This window comes from Tetrao urogallus (genome assembly GCF_951394365.1).
Source record: "Tetrao urogallus genome assembly, chromosome: 4".
NCBI classification, from domain to species: Eukaryota; Metazoa; Chordata; class Aves; order Galliformes; family Phasianidae; genus Tetrao; species Tetrao urogallus.
The window spans coordinates 18,354,059-18,375,117 of record NC_136817.1 but is presented as its reverse complement, the minus strand read 5'-3'; the positions used below and the strand labels follow the sequence as shown (position 1 = coordinate 18,375,117).

The 21,059-nt window shown below is 46.0% G+C and overlaps 1 protein-coding gene across 5 annotated transcripts in view; it reads right to left on the bottom strand.

The window, feature by feature from the left end:
* LEF1 (lymphoid enhancer binding factor 1) overlaps positions 1-21,059 on the bottom strand; it is a gene marked incomplete at both ends in the record, with an annotated part of 53,097 nt that overhangs the window by 19,810 nt on the left and 12,228 nt on the right. For 3 of the 5 annotated variants that reach the window (XM_079534401.1, XM_079534402.1, XM_079534403.1), the window contains 3 exons: positions 662-784; positions 4,638-4,728; positions 7,677-7,809. In XM_079534401.1, coding sequence (XP_079390527.1) covers positions 662-784; positions 4,638-4,728; positions 7,677-7,809 — 347 coding nt within the window. Of the gene's footprint in view, positions 1-661; positions 785-2,618; positions 2,703-4,637; positions 4,729-7,676; positions 7,810-21,059 lie in introns of all 5 variants that reach the window. The other 2 variants (XM_079534399.1, XM_079534400.1) reach the window with 1 other exon arrangement.

The window sequence follows — 21,059 nt, the reverse complement described above, 5'->3', positions numbered from 1 at the left end:
GTCATGTCTCGCCCCCTTTCATGTCTTTTTAGAGAACTGACTGAACGTAAAACTCAGGTAGATGTCAAGTTGACATTCTCTAGCAAATAACATTTGATCTGTGAATCTGCTCCAAATTCATCACCTATCTCAATTCTCTTTTTGACGGTTATATCTGCTATCCTGGCAGGACACTGTTTTAGGCAGGAGGATAACTCCTCACCCACTTCTTTCTGAGACCTTGAAGAAGAAAGCAAAAATGCTGCTTTCTACTAGTAGATTTCGCAGTTAAAACTGTTCCCAGAAAAAGCTTGTGAATTCATACTCAGGCACCAACCTCATGTAGACAGATCCACAATTATACTGCAATCAAAATGATTGCCACTGATAGCTTAGGAGCGCTGGATTGGAATGACTAATGGCATCATTACTTTTCTAAAACAGTAACCCTCATCTCTTTTCGATGTTAGAATCACAGAATTGTTTGAGTTGGAAGGGACCTTTAAAGGTCATCTAGGCTAACTCTCCTAGTTATAGGAGAAAAGTTAATATTCAGAGAGGCCATGTAAGGTGCTTGCTGCTTTTTTTTGTTGCTGTTTTGTTTTAACCTTGACTCTTCTTCAGATAGAGTTAGTTTTCTGGCATTTATAGATAAAGGGCTAGCACAGAAAGGCAGACTCACACATGCATTAGCTCACTGTCGTTGTGCGGATGTTCTTGTTTCACTTGAGGTGTTACAATAGCTGGGTGAGGGATTCCAGTTGTGTGAGGGCCTGGAGGACCAGGAATCATGTGATGTGAAAACCTAGAAGAGAAAACAAAGGAAGGTCTGCCTACTGAAGATAGGCATCAAACAAATATGACAGCAGTGGGATGCCCAAGAATGCAAACACTACAGAACTTGCAATGGAAAGACAATTCCTTAAGACTGCATGAAAAATATTTGGCTGAGATCTGTGCATTGTAGCCAGTTTATTCAAGGAAAAAAAAAAAAAAAGTCACCATTTTGGTTTTAAAGAAGTTATTTTATTACCTTTCGGGCAAGTAGTTTTAGCAATGCACACCAGAAACATTTAATGGCTGTACTGTTGCACTGATTAGCAACAAAAATACACTTTTTTTAACCAAAAACTGTATTTTCACACCAAGATATAAACACTTGTAGAATATCCACCACCAGACAATGCAAAAGAGGGTACTGCCATGCAGAAACAAATAAAATAAAAGAATAAGTCTTTTCAAGAAGTCCCTGATAGGTCTGTAAAGAATCTCTTGCTTTGCAAAGTACTTAAACTAAAAGATTTTAGCATCACTTCACCTAAACTCATTGTCTTCTTCACAAACTAATATTGATGAAAAATTCCTACATTCTGGAAGAAAGAATTAAAAAAAAAAAAAAAAAAAAAAAAAGAAAGAGAGAGAAAGAAAGATTTGTGTCCTAAATTAACCTTCCTTCTACCTGTACAAGGAAAACAGAAAATAAAACAGCATCACTAACTCCATCATCTCACCCTGCTATCCCAGTTCCTCCTCAAGGATGGCTGAGACAGACCTCCAGGGTGCTAAGCTCTGCAAGCCCAAGGTCACACAAAAATCTACATGCTAGCCTTTGGATTGGTGGAATGCCCCAGTAACATCACAAGCAAGCTCATGCGCTAAAGCTTTGCTGAATGAGTGCTGGTTAAGGAATGGCATTCAGCCTCTCTTTTCTCTAGTCCCTTTGGTCTCTTCCTCCACTTCATCAAAATAAAGCAAATATAAAGCCCTGTAACCGAATCAGGCAATTTTATTACAGAGAAAGAGTGGCTTTTCCTCCCAATCACCTGGCGGGCGCATGCTTGTCATTCCACTGCAAAGAAATGAAGGGACAGCCACATAGACAGAGGCAAGAGGACCTACCACGTATCAAGTGGCCTGTCTTACTTCCCCGTGCAAGAGGATGTGTCTTCTACAGGTCACACAAAAGAAACAAGAATGGTATATTGCAACCTTGTGTACACCAAGCACAGGATGCAGAAGCTGTCTTCAGAGTGCAAAAGCAGAGAAGAGGAGGACTGGAGTGTGTCATGGCCAAGTCTCAGTTAGCATTGCTTGCTTGCGCTTAACATAAAGACACAGTGCCTGAGTCACACACCAGCACAAACACACTGTGTTGGCATCCCCTGCCATTAATGGCATTGGGCTATGAAATATCTATTTCTGAGCAAGTTTCTTTGTGGAGTGATACCTAAATGATTCAAGACTAATAACCAACAACCTTGAAAATAAAACTACAGAATGAGAGTAACAATCCACCTGGCTTCGTACTTGTATGAGTAAAACCAAAGTATGCACGTTATATATTACATCTAGAAAGGAACCAATGACTCATTTCAGATGAAACAGATCAATTAATTGCTGACAATTTACTGGTGCTCCTAATTGTGATACTTCAGAAACTGCCAAGAAAATGCTGAATAAAACCAGTGTGGGATCCAGGCAAACTGTTATATACACAAATATGTTAAATAAAAATGTATGCATAAAGTTTTAGCTGACTGAAAAGCAAGCAAAGGCAGACCAAGATGCAAGCAGAAGAGCAACTTGCCCTCTAATGCCAGCAGTTACTCCCCAGTCAGTCATTCACCTCCTACACCTACCTGGACATGGAAGGGTCGACTGAGAGTGAGGATGGGTAGGGCTGCCTGAATCCACTCGAGATGGGATATACAGGCTGACCTTGCCTGATGTCACAGAAGAAAGGAACCCATCAATCATATGATACGGTACTCAGTAGCAACTCTAGAGTTGTAAGCACTTGATGGGAACTCAGGGTGAAACAAAAACAGGCAAAATTTTCCAGAGTTCTGCTGTGTTCAGGTGTTTATTAGCTTTGAATACTTAGGACCTTCTCCTTAGCTAATGAAAGATTCCTAGTCCAGGTTTCTACTGGAGAGGAAAGCAAAACAACCAACCTTCCTCCTCCAAAACACACGTGCATACCCCCTTGCACCTAGTTTTAGAAACATTGCAATCAGACTTGGTTAACTAGCTCTTACAAAAGAGGTATTTTGTTCCCAATATTCCCAATGTAGTTCAGTGCAAGAACACTAAAGTATGAATTACCAACCTAGAAAACCTTTTGAATAGTTTCGTAAGTCTGTGATATCTTAAGACTTTCTTCATTTGTGTATTCTGTAGTGAGGAACAAGTGACCAGTTCTTCTAAGAAACTATACTTGCTATGACAAAAAGCCCAATAGCAACACAAGTACACCCTGACTACTTGAAGTTCAGTCTTACCAAGTTCAGCCCCAGTACCTGAACCAGCCCAACAAGATCACCACACATGCCAATCCTGTTCCAAGAGCTACTCACTGGTAGATCAGCTTTCCAGAAGTGGAGAGAAAAGAAATGGATAGCGGCCTTTGTAGGGTTCAGGATATCAGTTTCATACTTGGACTAAATTACTGGAAATCAGGAATGCTTAAGGAGTGGAGGAAGTCTTAGCTGCACTTCCACACATGAGGTAGCTGGAAGCCATGGTGCATAAGGGGTGGCCAGATACGTCCAGTTGTCAATGAGCACTGCTGAACACACTCCCAAACCTTGTAAAATCACAGCTTGTCTCTCCTCTTCTTTCTCATTCCAGTTAAGCCACTCCCCTCCCTGCCAGCCTTTGCATCATGAAACCATTCAAAAGAAATGATGGACCACATCTGGAAAATGAATGCCAGGAACTACCTGCTGGTGGTGGAGGTGATGAGTCAGCCTAGCAGCAATGAATGGGGAGTCAGATGCTTCCATATTTTAGTTTTGTATCTGATAACAATTTGCTCCAAAAAGGCATGTGGCACTTCCTGCAAGATTTGCCAGCAACACAGCGCTTAACCATCTTATAGTCTCTACTTTCCCTGCCTGCTGTCATCTGGATTATGTTTTCCTCTCATACACAGACACACGAAGAACATCTACGTCTCTCGTTGTGTGGGCACAGATTAGTCAAGATAAGGACTCTAAAGCACTGAAACTGTTGCTGTTTACTTATTCCCTGCTCTGAGAGAACTGAGGAGTGAGTATGTATCTACTCCAAGCAGACATGAAGCATCTTGCCAAATAGATTACATTCTGAAAGTACCATGTGTTTCCTCCAAAAGGAAGATGACACTCTGAATGGCACAGAAAGATCTTACGAGTGCTAATATTAGCAAGAAGAGCAAAGTCTCCTAATAACTGAGGCTTCTCTCCATACAGAAACTGTAAGAAGCAGCAGATTACAAAAGTTTGTTCTCCATTTTGGTGCAGTTTCAAGATTCCCCCCACCACACACACTTCAAAGTTCTCTCTTACCTCCCCTCCCTCCTGTAATTGCAATTTTGTTTATTAAAAATTTACATTTAATTCCTTGAGAACTGTTTTCTGCTATCTTTCCAAATGCCAAGAGCCACAAATCCGAGCCATAAGACTTCAAAGTGAAATCTACACACTTCAATTTCTGTACATGTTCAAAAACCAGATTCAATTCATTTCAAAGATCAACATTTTTTGATCTTTTAAACTCAAATAACATAGTTATTTCTTACTGCAATGACATTCTTATTTTTTAATGCTGCAATTGACTCAACACCAGCAGATGGTACAAACATGCACCTTGTCTGAAAAGAAGCTAAAAGATCTTACCAGCCAAGAGGTGGTGTTATCTGTCCAACCCCCCCTGGAGACAAGGGATAGAAGGTGGGGATATCAGGAGCTGGAGGATGCCTGGACATGCCTGTTAAAGAGTACAGAAGAATGAATGATTTTCACCTCAAAATACTTGAAATGCAAGTTATCGTTCACAACTAACAGCCAACGCTATGATGGAATTAGTGCTCTGGGTGAGAAATAACCACTTGTTTGGTCAGTGTTAAAGGCCACTCATGCCACCTTTTAAAAAATAAATAAGTATTGCAATTCAGATAGAAACAATGGGGGGAAAAATAAGTGGAATGGCACAATAAATGTCTGGGCTAAGGACCTGCACAAGTTCAGATTTCCTGCCAAGTGAGTTAGGCAAAACTGTCCTCTAAATGGTTCTACCAAACCCAGTAGAATCCTGAGGAACTCCTCCAACAAGCAGCACGAAGCAAGACAAACTAAAATAAAAATAAAGCATTGTCAGAGGCAGCACAGCAGAGCTATTAGATTAGGTAAATTGCTACTTGCACGTTTTCGCTGGTTCCCTTATGGATTCACTGATTTTGGAAACTTGTTACCACAGAGGATCAGTGGTTAATTAAGAATCATTTTCAGGCCTGTAATGGTCACACTTGATATGATTCATTTGGCTTCCAATTGTCACTCCAGCTCCAACTAAGCTCTTCATCAAGTTGACTCCTGTGGGCTCCAAGGTCAATCTGTTTTGCATTGGTAGTATTTCATGGAAAAATAAAGGGTCCCATCAGAAACGTTCCATTAGCTCACATTCCCCAGAACACAGAGTCCTACAATTGTAAGAATCACCTCAAGATTAAAGCTAATCCTGGTCCCAGAAGGGCCTCTGGTCTCCATTCTTCACCTCAAACTCACGCCCCCAGGAGACATGGAATTACAGTTGCAGAGGCCGCAAAGAACATCGTTTTATTTAAATATGTTTGGGGAAGAGGAGACTGAAGCAGAAGGAAGTGTTAAGTCGACTTCACATGTTAAATCAGCTGCTTTAAAAGGGTATTAAATATTTATGTAGTGACACTCCAAAGGCCCAAGATTGAGTGTGTGCTACCTTGAGACTTGGTTTTATAGATTGACACAACTGATTCCTTCCCACCCCACCCCATAGCTTGCATTTAAATCTTCTGAATTTAATTAAATGAACTGAGGAATATCTTTTGGGATTGTGTACAGGAAAGTAGAGAAAATAACACTGGCAGTTACTACAAACTCTGTCTTTTTTGGTGCCTCAAAAGCTAAGTTGCCAGGCTTAGGACCACAGCCTGAGGCTCAAATGTCTGGCCAGTTGTCTTTTCAGAGCCGTAAAACAGCTGGTGGCTGACAGGAGAGAACATTTTATGTATTCCAGGATTTGTAACAGCAAACACTCGTTCAGAGCATTTAGAAAAGGGCAAAACACGGGACCAGCTCCCATCCTTGGTGACAGCTGATGCTCCTGAGGAGCAGTGACATGACCTTGCCCCTACTCAACCAAGCTGTGTGTGAAGAGAAGGGCTGCTGTTCCTTCCCCAAAATGCACATTTCTGACCCATGGTGAGGACTCTGCTCTCTGGCTTAGTGCACAAAACTTCAGGCCTTTTATGGAGAAACACCAGCTACCTGATGTCCAGGAGGAAAATGTGAAGCAGCCCCACAGCCAGCACTATCCGAAACCAGATTTGCTCTCAGAAGGGTTAAAAGCAATAAAGACGAAAGGGAAGAATGAACTGACTGCCTATGGAAAGGTGGTAGCCACGTGTCCATCCCAAGGTACCCATGGTAAGAGAGGCAATGCTGGGGACGAGCCGCTGTGGGACCCCCAGCACTGGGGTTTGGGTAGCGAGGCAGTGTCTTGCTCCAGCCCCACACTGGGAGGCGAGGACAGAAACAATGGTCGGAGGCATCTGGCAAAGGACCTGAGGGAAAATATTCCCTCAGCAGCAATGGCGTGGACCACTTCACTGCAGCTGCTGTGACACGCTTGTGGTGCTGGGATGGGAGCATGGGAAGACCACACACATCAAGAAGACCATGGCAGCAAAAAAAAAAAGCAAAAGCCTCCGGCCCACATTGTCCATTGGCATCTTTGCCAGACGCTAAGAGGAGGACTCAAGAGCCTGTTTGGAAATACCAGAGCTCCGCATGAGAGATGGGCTGGGCAGGGAGAGAGCGAAACAAAGCAGAAAAGGAAGACAGGCAGTAAGCACAAATGAGGCCTCCTGGTTGGGTCTGCAGGAGATGAGGAGGAAAATGATGCCCCATCGTTCAATAAGCCAAAACTTCCTGTGCTCACAAGCTGCAGCTGTGGGGTACAAATCCCACAGTCTAACTCACACTGCACCCATGAGGCCTCAAGGAATGACCACCAGTGTCCTCCTCCTGGGCACTCCATACATGAAGAAGGAAGACAAATGAGGACATGAGGTCTCCATTTGCTTCGTCTTCTCTCAAAAAAGAATTATATGTGCATCTGCAGGCTGGAGTGAAGGAAAATAACCAGACAGCCACATGTCTATGGTATTTTCTGGAAGTAGCCCAAATTATTACCAGCATAGCAAGGCCAACACAAAAACAAGGCATCCAGGGAAAGTCGGAACTAAAAAAGCCTCTTGTTGGGTGACGGTGGTTAGACTACCATTATGTCAATTATTATATAGAAGAATTCAGAAAGCAAGAATATGAGAACATAAAAAGCAATTTTGATTTAAAAAAAGAAAAGGTTTTGAAAAAAGCAGAACTGAGGTGCTTTTCCCCAGTTTTCGGGACAGCGAGGGATGATTGCTGTTTCTGTGTCTGCATGCTGCAAGCCTCAGGCACAACAGGGGGTGGTGAGGACTGGCCGCTGCTTATTGAGATTTTAAAAGGCTCTGACGAGTAAAACAAGCCAGAATTATCACATTAGGAAGAGCATGAAGATTTAAACAGCCAAGCTAAATACCAGCATCACAGCAGAACAGAAAGTGGGCACACATGGTGGGAGCCCTCGCTCTGAAACATGAAAAGCAAAGCCCCCCAGCAGTACGGGCTCACCTTGCTTGGAGCTGACGTCGGAGGGGATGTGAGATGGGTGGGAGCCCGGGGAAAAGTGCTCATCGCTGTACGTGATAAGGGGGGTGAGAGGGTGAACTGCATGAGAAGGCTGTACCACTGGCACCTTGTTGGACTGCAAGAGAAGGGAAAACAGCATTAGCGAGGTGTGGCTTCCAAAATACAGTTTTTACATAATGGTATGACTGAAGCTAGAAGGGGCTGGCAGTGGCATTTCTGGAGGGGCTGTTTGGGAAGGAGACCGCTGACTACCCCAGGGAGAGCCACAAAGATTTACCACCTCACCCAGGGAGGGACCAAAGCACTGAAAACACCCAGTGGGGCCCCAAAGCGGGTACTGCCAGCCTATATTCCCACAAACCGCACTCGTGAATCAAGCCTGCAAGGCAGCAGGGCTCCTCTGTGCCAACGTGGTGCTTCTGCAGTAGTGCTGCATGAGACAAAAGTCGCTGTTCCCACAGCAGGATGAACCGCAGCGACGATCCCAGCACTAAGAGGCACTCCTTGTTTCCATCCCGCCACCCTTCCCCTTAGCTAAAACAATTATGCCACAAACAGATCTTTAATAAAATAAAAAAGGAGAAAAAAAATAATAATAAAAAAAAAAGAAATAGGCCTTCAGAGAAAACCGCTGATAAATCTCAGCGAGGACAGCCTGTCAGGAACTGTGAATTAACAGAAGAAAAAAGAAATCATTTAGGAACCGAATGAAATTAAATTTGAGTCTCACTATTCAAATCCTGGCACGAACAGACATAGTGACAATGCTCCAACGCCACACCAAGGATTTCTCTGGACTTCTAAAACCAGGAGGGCCATTCCATGGACAGCTCAATTTATTGTTAAGGCTGGTAGGAGCAGACGAAGAAGGAGCAAATGGGAAGCAGTGCTGCATTTTCTGCTTTCCTTGTTTCCAGAGCACCACCTTAAGGAACTTGCATTAGCAGGCAGTATCTTCTTAATGTCTGACCTATCCCTCCAGTCATATAGCTCAGAATCTGGTGCCATGAATTTTTGCTAAATTATGCTATCCTTGCTCTCCTCTTAATTTTACGGTTTTCAACACAGATTTGCTTTCCTGTAGGAAAGAGATAAGAACCTGAGGATTTTAATTTAAGCTTTGGCCTTGTCTTATATTTTGCAAGACGGAGAGAGAAAGCAGCACTGGTAGGTGTTTTAAAGCCAACAAGCATTAGGTCTGTTTTTGCGACCAAATAATAAAAGCAATATAAATTCTCAATAATATGTATGAGTTGAGTTGTAAAGGCGATAGTGCAGGCTGCTGTTCATCTTCCCAATCTGTATACATGCAACCAAAACAGACGCCAACAAATTTCAGCTGATTTACACATCAGGCCTCGGTCTTTAGCTGCGAGACTCAAGGGCCAGCCCACCATTCAGCAATTACTTTATCAACAATAAACTGTACATTATGAATAAAGATCAAGGAACAGATGTATTTAGGTCACACACGCAGCTGCTAATCAGCATTAATTTCTCAAATTTTAGTAATTAACATTTTGCATTATATTGGCTGTAACTGTCATGCAAGCCCGTGGTATCAGGATAGCTTGCTTTCAGCAGTTGCCTGTTGTCCTCGCAGTAAACCAATTTGGGCACCCCTCACTCCTCAGCATCCAGCAGATTCGGTTTTATTTTCTACTTCTTGGCACCTTATCCCCTAAGCCCATGGCTGTGGTTTTCAACGGGTGAGAGAACCGTGAGAAGTGAGGAGAAAAGCAATCCGCTTGTTAGCGGGCTTAAAATTAACACAGAAAGGGGCTGCGTTTCCATCAGCAGCATTTGGGGTCTGCAGAGCCAGAGCCTGCAAAATAAAATAGAACAATGATAACAATGGGAGCTCTGGCCTGGGCCAAATACTGATTTATTTTTAAAAGCCCCACGGACTCCATCAGTGCTGATCTCACACCTGCCCTGCAGGTCAGCCAAAGCAGGCGATCTGCTTGTTGATGTCCACTCTTCCCTTGTTTTTTTCTCCAGGTTTTACCACCCCAGAAGCTTTTCATGGCTGATTGTTATGGCCAAAGTCCTATGTTGGGCTCACATATGAGAAGGTTATATGATTAGGTTTCCACCAAGCTCTGTTTTCTTTGTCAGTGGGCTTCCTCCTGCTCCCACAAGCAACCATACATCAAAACGTAATAATTCAGTGCACTCTGGTACCTAAAGCAGCCTACAGAAACAGTGCAGAGCAGCAGAGGATGCAATCCGATGTCCAGAGCAGTCTGAAGAAGTCACATGTCTCTCCAAAAGCGGCCTAACACCAAAGGCTTCACTTAGCTCCGGGTGCAACCCTCCGCACATGCCCCAGAAAGGAAAGTGAGAATGTGCAGCCACACTCAAGATCTGCAATTCTGGGAAATGAAATGAAACAAAACAAAACAGGGTGTTCTCATCTTGGAGGCTGAGAACCCGTTGGTGTGTGAACCCAAAGACCTTCTGTTACATATTGAGGCACCTCGCCATGGTTTTTTCTCATTTTTTAAATGCTTCTGAAGAAACGTGAGACTACCAAAAAAAAAAAAAAAAAAAAAAAAAAGAAATAATTAAAAAAACCCACCCACCTCCCCTAACATCTAGCTAAAAGCTGTAAGGTATCCTATATGCAACAAGTGTGCAAAAACTATAAAAAGCCTGAGCAAGCCACGGCAAAAATGCCTGTGGGTCAGCACTGGGCAGGCAGGCTGCAGCAGGGACCATTTGTTCCAGCTGGTGTGCAGAGGGAGATGGAGCGCGCAGCCCTGCCAGCTCTGCAGAGCCACGCAGGCAGCCGTGCTGATGGTGGTGGGGCACGTAGTCCATGTCCCATGTGGTCACCGTCACACCTCACCGCTGCTCCCACCATCAGGTTGTCCCAGCAAGGGAGTGCTCCAGCCCAGCTGGAAGGTAGAACAAAAGGCTGAAAGCAACACCCGAAACAGCTCTGTTCTTTCTTCTTGTTTTTCTTTTAAATGTTGATCTGCCTCTAAAAAGACCCCAAATGCCCCCAGTTCATTACTTGTCCTCTGCTGTCAACAAGTTGTGTGTCCGGTATGGGAACTGGCAGGTGGTCTCAGTTCAAGCTAAAATAGCCAAATTAAAACAACAGCAACAACAGTAACAACAAGAACACCAAAAACAACACAAAGAAACAACACAACAAGAATTCTTAAGGCAGAAGACAAGCAGATCCACATAGCCAAATGTACACATTCCCTTTTCTTCCTGAAAAGGAGGGCTTCAGGTTTTTAACAGCAAACATTACACTGAGAGAAGAAAACACAATAGCAGATAGCTCTGTCAAACACCCAACAACAGAAAACACAACCCTTCCCACTCCTGCTACAGCAAGTACCAGAGGACCAATGACTTGCTGGAGGATTTGAGGATACCTTGGCCTGAAAAAACACGAGGAAAATCTGAGCATTTTTTAGCCTATTTAATTTCTTCTTTCTAGAGCCCTGAAATCATTCCTAGACAGAAGGACTTATCAAACACAGAGATGGCAGTTTCAGTTGCTGTCTCAAAATAGCGATAGCATTTTAATGGCTAAACTGACTCTGAGTTTACGCCTTTGATGACCAGCTGTTGCAGTAGAAATGCAAGAGGAAGAAGAGCATGGTTTGGGAGCAGTGCGAAAACCAGGCCTGTGTGAGAAGATGTGCTGTCATGGACTGGCACTGGAGGTGGAAGGTGTTCTGGCCAGAACTTGTTACTCGTAGATGAAACAGATAATCAATGCCAGCAATAACTGCAATTATAATTTGTCACCTTCCTGAGAACTGGCGTACAATCTCCTTCTGTGGACAACTCTGCAGAGGAGCAGCAAGCTTGATATAAAGAGGTTGGATTGTTCCCCCCATTCCCAAGCCACTTATTTACAGCAAATAGTTTTATGTATAAAGCCAGCCTCCTTCTAATCTCTTGACAGAAGAGACTGCTTTATGTTTAATTTTCAAAACCTTCTCCAACTACAAGACACTGCAGCAGAGCAAACGAGATAGCAGGTATGAAGGTAGCGATCTGCAGCCTTGCTTCCAACCTCACCTGAAAGCATCACCTGAATCACCCCCTTGGTAACAGGGGCTCAGCAATATTCTGACCTACAGAAGACAAATAAAAGAGTCAGTCTTTTGCTCTTCTTCCAGCACGGGGAGTATTTATTTTGCTGATCCCTCCTGTTTTGGGGTCATGACAGTCATGGTACTCAGCCCAGTAAGGTGGCGAAGTGCATCCCAGTGATGCTGGGCTGTTTTCCGGACTGGAGCTCGCACTGCTCGCACTGCTTAGTGTGATGCCTTGTGCATCACACTAAAATGTAGGCAGTGTACAGGGATGCCCACAGACAAAGGGCAAACTGCTCTGCTTAAAGTGCAAAGTGTTGAAACGCAATGAAAGCCCAAATACAGCAGCCAGGGGAGTGCTGCAAAGACAAGAGTGAATGGGATTTGATAAAAACTGGGTTAAACATCTATCTAGATGCATTATAATCAGTGACATGATTCAGGTTAATTGTGACATTGGTGTAAAAACTAATAGCTTCTCTACAGTCTTCTTTTGGCAACTTTATTTTTTCATCCTTTTCCATCTTGGAAATTAATATAGCACAACTCTGACTGCTTTTTGCCAAAAAGTTGTAATGAACAGTTGAGTTCCCTCAAGACATCTTTAAAAACATGGCTGTTGAATCTCTGACAGAAAAATGCTTTATTTCAAGTGTTCATTAAGCACCGCCATTAAGCGAGTGATTAAAGCACACCCAGCATTAAAATAACTTGATTAGAAATCCCCTGCTGTCTCAGTTTTCTTCTCTCTCGCGACTCCTTAATTTGTTGTTCTCACCTGCTCTGGAAGGCTATAGGGAGACTCGAGGTGCTGCAGCACCGCACGGGGAGCCGGGCAGTGCTTTCCAGCCTGCTCATGGAGAGGACAAGCCTGCTGCTATTTGCAGGCTGCCAGTGCACATGTGTACAGATTATGCCTAACGTCGCATGGCCCATTAGTTTTAGAAATACTCACTAACAACTGATAGGGCATGAAATCGCCAGCAAAGCCGCAGACTTGCTTGGAAAGCTTTTGCTGTTAAAACATTTTGTGATGTTTGATTTCTTTCTCCAACGCAGCAATGAGGTCTCTCCGATGGTCACTGGTTCCCAGCAAATGCTGCTCAACTTCACAGGCCACTGCTCATTCTGAGCTCCCATTCCCACACGATGGTCCTTCAACCTTGTCCACCCTGCATGGTTCTTCTTTTTCCCGATGTATATGAGTGCAAAGAGACCCACACCAAACATGCATTAATTTGCAACAGCAAATCACATGCTCAGCAGCTGCAAGCATACCTCTTCCGCTAAGTATGCTGTAAATAAATGGGACTGCCAAAAAGGATTTTTTCCCATCATTTTCCACTGTTCATAGCCCTCTCCATTCTCTGTTGGCCACGGTGAACACGAACACTGTGATGTTTTCACAAAGCTGACACCGTGCTCTTGCACAAGCTTTGGTCCAGCACTCAACATGGGCAGTCCTCTGCATCCTCCAGCACCCAAACTGAGCTTGGAAACCTTTTCACCAAATGAGACATCACCAATTGGATAAATATGTGAAGGGAGTGAGTGGCCAGAGGACAGCCCTGAGGGCTGGTGTTCCTGCTGGGGCCACAATGTGCGTCACAGGATGAGGCGACTCTTCCTCACTGGCCTCTCTGCGTCCCACAGGATGCAGGCCAAGGCTCCTGCTGTGAGCCCACAAAAAGCTCCGTCCCGTGTCCCTGTGACTGACCAGGCAATGCCTTTCAGTATGACACACACAGTGGATGAAAACGGCTTGAAATAAGACCACTCCCAAGTACATGTTTACATCAAGTCCGTATCACGGCTTACTCAATGCCACGTGCCATAATGGAGACCAAGAAGCCTGAAAAAGGCCAACTTTTCTTTGAACAGGGATTTTTTTTAAGAAGAGATGCTCTCGTCCCGTGAAGGCAAGAATGAGGACTCAAAGAGCTGTGGAAGCACCTGGCACACTAGTATGTGTCCAAGAGCTGCTTCGCTGCACCTGAGTTTGCAGCAGAAAGGCTGACTGGACAGTACCTGCTTACGTCCAGCACAGCAGAGACCAAGTTGACTGCCCACAATACCCAATGTAACTGGCACTTGTGGAAGCAATCCTACTTCCTTTGCCTTCTAAAAATGGGGAATCCAAGAAAACAAGATGAAAATGGATGTGAAAATGGAAGAGTGGAGACTCTGACTACATCAGTGATGTTTCAGCCAGTCCTTGTGCTTGGCAAACTACCTCCCCACATGGGCAAATTTTTGCTGTGGCCAACCCTGCCTGACACCAGGTCCAGGAAGGGCCATCCATATACTGTCAAGCAGTGAAAAGCCCCTGCAACTGGATTTTAGAGTGTGGTGGCCCTTACGCAGTTGAATTAACAGAGGGTCACCCAGCGTACAGTGGGGTACAAAGCAAGCACCAGAGGGGTCATTTTCTAAACGTTAAGGCTCCCAGGCACTGCTGACCCTGCATACCCACTGGAAAAAAGTTTTCAAGTAACTTCTCTGAGTCCAGCTAAACCGTATTAACAGATTTATCCAATAACATGCAAATTCAGATTTTAATGAAAAGTCTTAAGTCACAGCTCTAAGTGATTTGGACTTTTCTGCTAATGGCATCTGCTAATGACCAAAGATTTAATGCATCAAGTCTTAGCATACATCAGCGCAAACAATATAACCATTTAGTGGAGGTAAAAAGTCATCTCATTAGACATCCATCACTGGATGTGGGCAAGATGGTCCAAAGGCTTAAAATAAAATATTCATTTTTAAACTAAGAAAAAAAAAATCCCTAAAAACGTACAAATGATTAGGCCAAAAGTAGCAGTCTGCTAAAGCTTCACTAGGATTGAAAATTCAAACAGCAACATATATCTGGAGGTAAAACGCATTTGCAAGTACTTAATTTCTGCAGTACTGTTCCACAGAAGGCAAAACCAATTTTAATAGGAATTAAAGCAATGGGGCCCTCCAGAAACAGGATGTCTCTGAGACAGGTTATTTGAACCATCAGTAGAAGGTCATAACAGAAATTATTTCTCTGCCATATCATGAAAGATTACCTCAGTACAAACAGAAATGCTCAAAAACTACTAGCTTAATTTTCTGGATCTGTCCCATGAGGGATCTCAACACCAGGGAAACACAAAATTGTGAGTGTAGCTAGAAGTGTAACCACAGTATACAGCTCAGAATGAGCAGAGAACAAGTGGGGTGAAGCACAAGGGTAAAGAAGCAGAGCTTCAAACACTTTGAATGCGCACACACTTTGTACAAACCAGATATGGATGCTCAGCTGTGGGTACCAGACCCACAAGTAGCCAACCAAACAGGCTTCAAGGGATGTTCCTGTGTCAGCTATGGTGCTAAGTCAGCCTCTGAGAGCTGCCAAAACACAATTGTGTGACCCAAATGTGGGTCCTCCAGACCCAAAATGTCTCTCCCACTGATGGCAGGGCTGGATCTCCTCCAACTTTGCTTTGGCCTCTATGCTCGCCCCTGGGAAGGTGCCAGCAGGCTTAAAAATTGCTGCTGGTATGCACAATGCACATGACGCCTTTTAAATCCTGCGTGGGATATTCCTGCCTGCTGCTAGACTTGATTTTTTTTTTTTTTAATTCAAGAGCTGCCCTTTAAAATTTAAAGTCATTCTTAAAAGAAAAAAACAACACCCAACCCACAGCCCGAGCTTTGTGCAGCAGGCACCTAAATCCTCATAAAAAGCCTGTGCTGCACTTTATAACACGGGTAAAAGTCTAAACATCGTAAAAGAGAGCCTGAATTGCCAGACTGCCTGAGCCCCCCGTAAATCACCCCTCCAGATGGTCCTACGGCTGCTCACAGCACCCTGCCTGTGACAAGGGGTCGCTCTGCAGTCCAGCCTCAAGTGAACCTTCAACACTATGCAAGGATTACGTGGTAGAAGAGGCGCTTCTGAAGTTTACCACTGCCCCGTTATTAGGGATAGTTGGATTTTCCTTGCAAGTTACACTCTCCTGCACCTCCAAGAGTGGCAGGGGAAGAGGGTGACAACTGTGTTCTTGTGGGCTAACAGGCCAGCCAAGCACTGAGAGAGCAACACCCTCTCACTGGAAGGTGCCACGGATGATTTTTCAGGTGCAGGGTTTCTCAATTCACCATTTGTATCACTTTGTGTGCTACACCAGAAGCCGACACCGTGAGAAAATCAGGTTCTTCGGCGTGGCACGGAGATACGTCTTTTTCTCAGCATCGAGCTCCCCTGCGTTAAGGTGGGGGAAGGAAACTCTGCCTCCTTCACAAAACAAAATCATAAAGAATAAAAGAAAAAAATACTCTTCTCTTCAGAAAACCCAGGCCAGGTGTTGGGTGCTCTCACCATCAAGCTGAGGCAGGGCTGGCTAATCCGTAGGCTGGCTCGTTAGTGAGATAAAGGATTTCAGGAGGTGTTGTGGGTTGGGGGAGTGTTGGTTGAGTGTGGCTCCTGCAGGAATGCCTGACCTTTCCTGGGGCTTTGATCATGCTGGCTCGCGGCGTGAGATAACGAGCCCTCTGCAGAATCCGGAGGTAATAAAAAAAGCAGCTTTGAGGCCTCGTGTTTTGGCAGTGAAGCGCTTACCTGGGCTGCCAGCACACTGCCTGATCCCCCTGCCCTGCCAGGGGCTGCGCTGTGCTTCTGGAGGAATTTGAGCAAGGGGTTTCAGCTCTCACCTGGCTTCTCCCAGTTGAAGAGGTGTGCCATTCTTACTGAAGGCATGCATATGAAGATTCAAAAATGAGCACAGCCACAGAAGTATTAGTATGCAATGAAGCCACAGGTAGGATAATAGAAGGAGAAACTGTGTATCTGAAACAAGCGAGATGGTAAAACGAAGGATTGATCTGGAAGGGCTAAGTCATTTCTTTCATCAGTTCCTCTCTGAACATTTAACCTGTACTATAAAAGGACTGCCTTTGCTGAGTTTTTTGTTTGTTTTGCTTTTTGTTTTTCTCAGGGCAGGCAACCTGAACAAGCCAGTATACCATTGGGTCAACAAAGCACAAAACACCTGGGCTCAACGCGCTGAATTGGTGGGTGCTAATTAGCTCAGTCTTTAATACGTCCCCTAATGAACCTGTATAAGCACTCTGCATTGGGCTGCTCACCAGGAGAAGTTCTCCTGATCCTCCAGAGCTGCTGCTCTCCTATAGAGGCAGCTGTGCTGTATGCAGGGCTGGCACCTCATGCTAGGGCTGGTGCTGCATCAGCTCTGCAGTGCTACCTGGCTGCAAACTGACTGGAGTCAAATCCAACAAAACCTGGGTAAGTTACCCCTTACCTGGGGGGGAAGCAGCGTACTCAACGATCCTGTCTTCCTTGCAGGGGTTAGCTATGCAGATTTCAGATGCAAATTTTACTTTAGGGCAGGCTTTATGGTATTAGGAGTCTCCTCTTTAGCCTTCTGAAATTTCATATGTATACATGCTGGAGTTCTCTCATCTCTGTTAATTGGGTTTTGTGGAATTTTGAGGCCTGGGGGCCAGAGGGAGGGCTGCTGATTAAAGCACGCCGTGCAGAAGTGGATGCAGTGGTGTTGCACAATAGCAGGAGCAGCTCTGTTCGCCCAAGCCGCCTTCTGGTGTGCAGCCGGCAGGCTGGAGGAGCTCCTATTTGCACACTCAGAAGTGCCTTGGCAGAAGGAGGGTGCTGTTCCTTCCAGTCTCTCAGCCCTGCTTTTCCAGTTGTACACATCGGTTCCAGGGAATTTGAGGTGGGTTTGCCGCTGTCTGTTTATTGTGTGGAGTCACTGTCCTGGCCACCAATCTGACTGTGGTCACAAAGAGGGGCAGGGGGAGCCTGCATGCTGACCTACAACCTTCAGCACATTAAGGAGGAACAAAAGGGTGCTGAGTCTCCCCTTGTCTCCTCTCGCATCCATGCCTGTTGGGATTTGTTAGGCTGCGGATCCGAATCAGTGGGCTTGATGGGTGTGTGTCTGTGTCCCCACAGCAGGGCACAGAAGGCTCCCTGCCTCGCTCCCAGCTGCATCTCTCCAACACCACACACACACACGAGGCTCCAGCCCAAAAGCTTGCTTGCTGCAGCTAAATACAGATATTCACACACCCATTATAAATGCAGTCTAGTTTCATTTTTAACCCACAGGAGGGTGTGGAGGGAGAAGACATCAAAGCATGAACACAGGCTACCCTGGCATTCTGGGCGTGCAATTTTATCTTCCCTTCATTTCCCTCCTTTCCAAACCAGCTGCTGCAACTATCACGATGCTTGCCCTCCGGCCGGCATGCTGGATAACTGGCTTCCAAGGCAGTCATTAATCTCCCCCCATTACCCAGCTGGCACAGGAATTCACTGAGAGAGGAGAGCTGCCTGTGTGCCCTCCCAGTGGCAGCTCCCCAAGCCATCCCCAAGATGGATGCACCGGAGCAACGCTCAAGGAAGCAGGGATGTCACCAAGCACCATCAGAGGATCTTGGATACGTGGGATGAATGCAACCTGCCTGTTGGCAACTGCGGAAGAAAGAAGCAGCGTGCATCTCCAGGGAAAGATGGCTGGGATCAGAGCTAAGTTTAGAGAGTTACTTATTCCACAGCAATAGCAGCAGAGAGCAGCCCGATGTATGCAAGCTACGCAAGTGAAAGGAAGATGCACATAAGCCTTCAGCAAGAAAATACAGCTCAGCAGTACTGTGCTTTCATCCAACCATTGGGTTTTGACCCATCTGGGGTGACAGGGCTGAAAGTGCATCAGGAGGTATGTAATTAACTGAGTGCAGACAGGAGCTGCTGCTCCAGCAAAGCCCTGGTGAAATGAAAACAAAGCAGGCTGAGAAAGCAACAATGCACCATCTACTGAAGAAGACAAAGTAATCAGAAACAAGTTTTGTGCCCTTCCTACCTGAAACAGCCATCTCCCTGCCTCCCACTGCTGTGTGGGAATGTTTGAGCATCTGCATTGAAACACAAATAACTTTTTCAGAGTGTTTTCTTGGCGTGTCAGCGAGATGATGCACAACAAACCTGTCATATCCTCTTGGTAACAGTGTTCATTTGCCACTTTTTTGCACAAGAGCATTGTGTATACACACAACACTACACTAACCTGCATTTGATCTGGTGGTAGGACCATAGTTCTCCCACGGCGAGGAAAAACACAGACAAGTTTTTGATCTTCCTTAAAGCAACGCTTATCTCAGTTTTGTTTGTTTTCTGTTTTTTGAGTGCAGGGTAGCGTCTGATGTGCATGCCACCCACCACCGCTTATCTCGGCAGCGAAGCAACCATTGCAAACCAAAATAACAGCATCTTCCTCTGTGCCTGCCCTTCAAGCAGTGACAGGCATGTTTTGGTATCGCAGACCCCAGGGCGTTAAGCACCAGTCTCGCACCTGCACACTTGCTGAGAAATGAGGGGTCCTTTGTTAAGGCCGGCGGATTACAGGCAAGACGGCTCAAGCAACCCTTTCCTGAGGATCCTCTGGAGGCACCGTCCCCCCTCAGCCCAAGCAAGCCTCCAAAAATGTAATTTTAGAACATCTGCAGAATGAGCATCTACAGCAAGAGTTCAAAGCAATGCCCAGCCAGGAAAATGAGTGTAAAGCATGGGGCATCAGCACGGAGCACTGACCTGCACTCCTGGGGAGCCCAGCTGGAGACTAGCAGCCCCTGCAGCTGCCCACAGCTCCTCAACTTCCCTATGCAAGGATTCTGGCAAGGCCGTGAGAAAACACGACCTCCACCATCCCCAAGCACTGCTGGGGCCTCCAGCTGCTGGTCCCTTCCTTGCTATCTGCAGGCACTTTCCGGCTCACAAGCTGACACGCAAAGGATAGCGACAACGACCCTGACGAGTCCCAGGGCAACAGAGAGAAGTGGTTTGAGAGGGGTTTGCTGGAGTCTGTGCACCCAACCAGCCCTCAACCACATGTTTAGTCTTGTCCCAATAGCTGTGTCATTGGCAAACAGAGGACTTCAGCTGGCTACTTTCTCATGAGCTTTTAAAGAGGGGCAAAATGGAAAAGAAGCTTTGAGCAGGCAGAGGAAGGAACTCTTGGTTAGCTGGGGAGGAGACAGCCATCAGCTGTCGCACCGTCTGTCTGGCAGCAGCCGGCCAGGCAGCCCCACGCAAGCTTTCCGTCCCAAGCACATCCTTCCTGGCAGGGAAGGACGCAGGCCCTCAGGAAGCTGCTGCTTCTCCTGCCACGCTCAGCAGTGGGGGTCCCATAGGGCTCCCGGCGCCTAAAATGTGTGCCAGAAATAGAGCCCAGGAGGTGCTATATTTAGTGGAGCAAGTGGTGACTTAGGAAGGGCCCCTCCAGCAGATGGGCATGGCCTTGTGATGGGTCCTGTTCCCCAGGTGAGGATGCTGTGTTGTACCCAGGGAAACGTGCAGCCATCTCCTCTCAGGGGACTGTGGGGCGGTGAGGTGGAACAGATGTCCCACCTCTGCAAGGAGACTTGGAGAGAAGAGCATCTAATTAAGACCACAGCTCCGGTTAATTGAGCCCAATTCACCTGTGACATGAAGAGCCACAATCCCATCAGCAATAATGGGACTGCATCGGCTTACACCAGTAATTACTCCAGATCAGCAGTATAACAAAGCTAATTCAATACTTCTGCAGGTCCAGCTGCTCAGGCTGCCAGGGGAGTGCTGGAGATGGCCTCCCTTATGCCCAGCCCCAAAAAGCTGGTGATGCAGTGCATGCTAGCAATCCCTGCTGAGTTGTACTGCAGGGTGCTGGCAGGTGACTGTGTGCTTGGGGCCACGCTGGATGTGGTAGGGTGTCGCGTGAGCTGCTGGCGTGGGCAGACATGCAAATTGACAGCTGCACAGCCCTGCCATCATCGCTACTGCTCCCATGGAGCTAGGACAAGAGGATGGGGATGGGGATGGGAAGCCTGCATGGGGTGTCCTGGGCATATCAAGGACTGGGAATGGCAGGGCAGGCCCTGGCTGCCTCATTCAGGCTGCAGGCCCAGAATGTAGCCCAGCACAGCAATTCTTTCCTACCTCCGGCTAAAGAAAACTCAGCTGCCACTGTTGTGAGGAGAGGAGCATTACTGTAGGCCAGTCAAGTTTTGACTGGTCTGATTTCCATAACACACTCTGCAAACATCTGCCTCCTATTGCAGGCTGGGCTGCACTGGGACAGGTCTCTAAGCCAACACATCCCCCAGGGCTCTGTCTGCTCTGGTGAAGGCAAGTCACAGATGTGTCTACCAGCAGCCACCACCTGTCCAGGTGCCCTTCCAGGGGTCCCAGCCTGGCTGTCTTCTCCAGAGAGGAACACATACTATGGGGCATCCATAGTGTCCTTTGGTG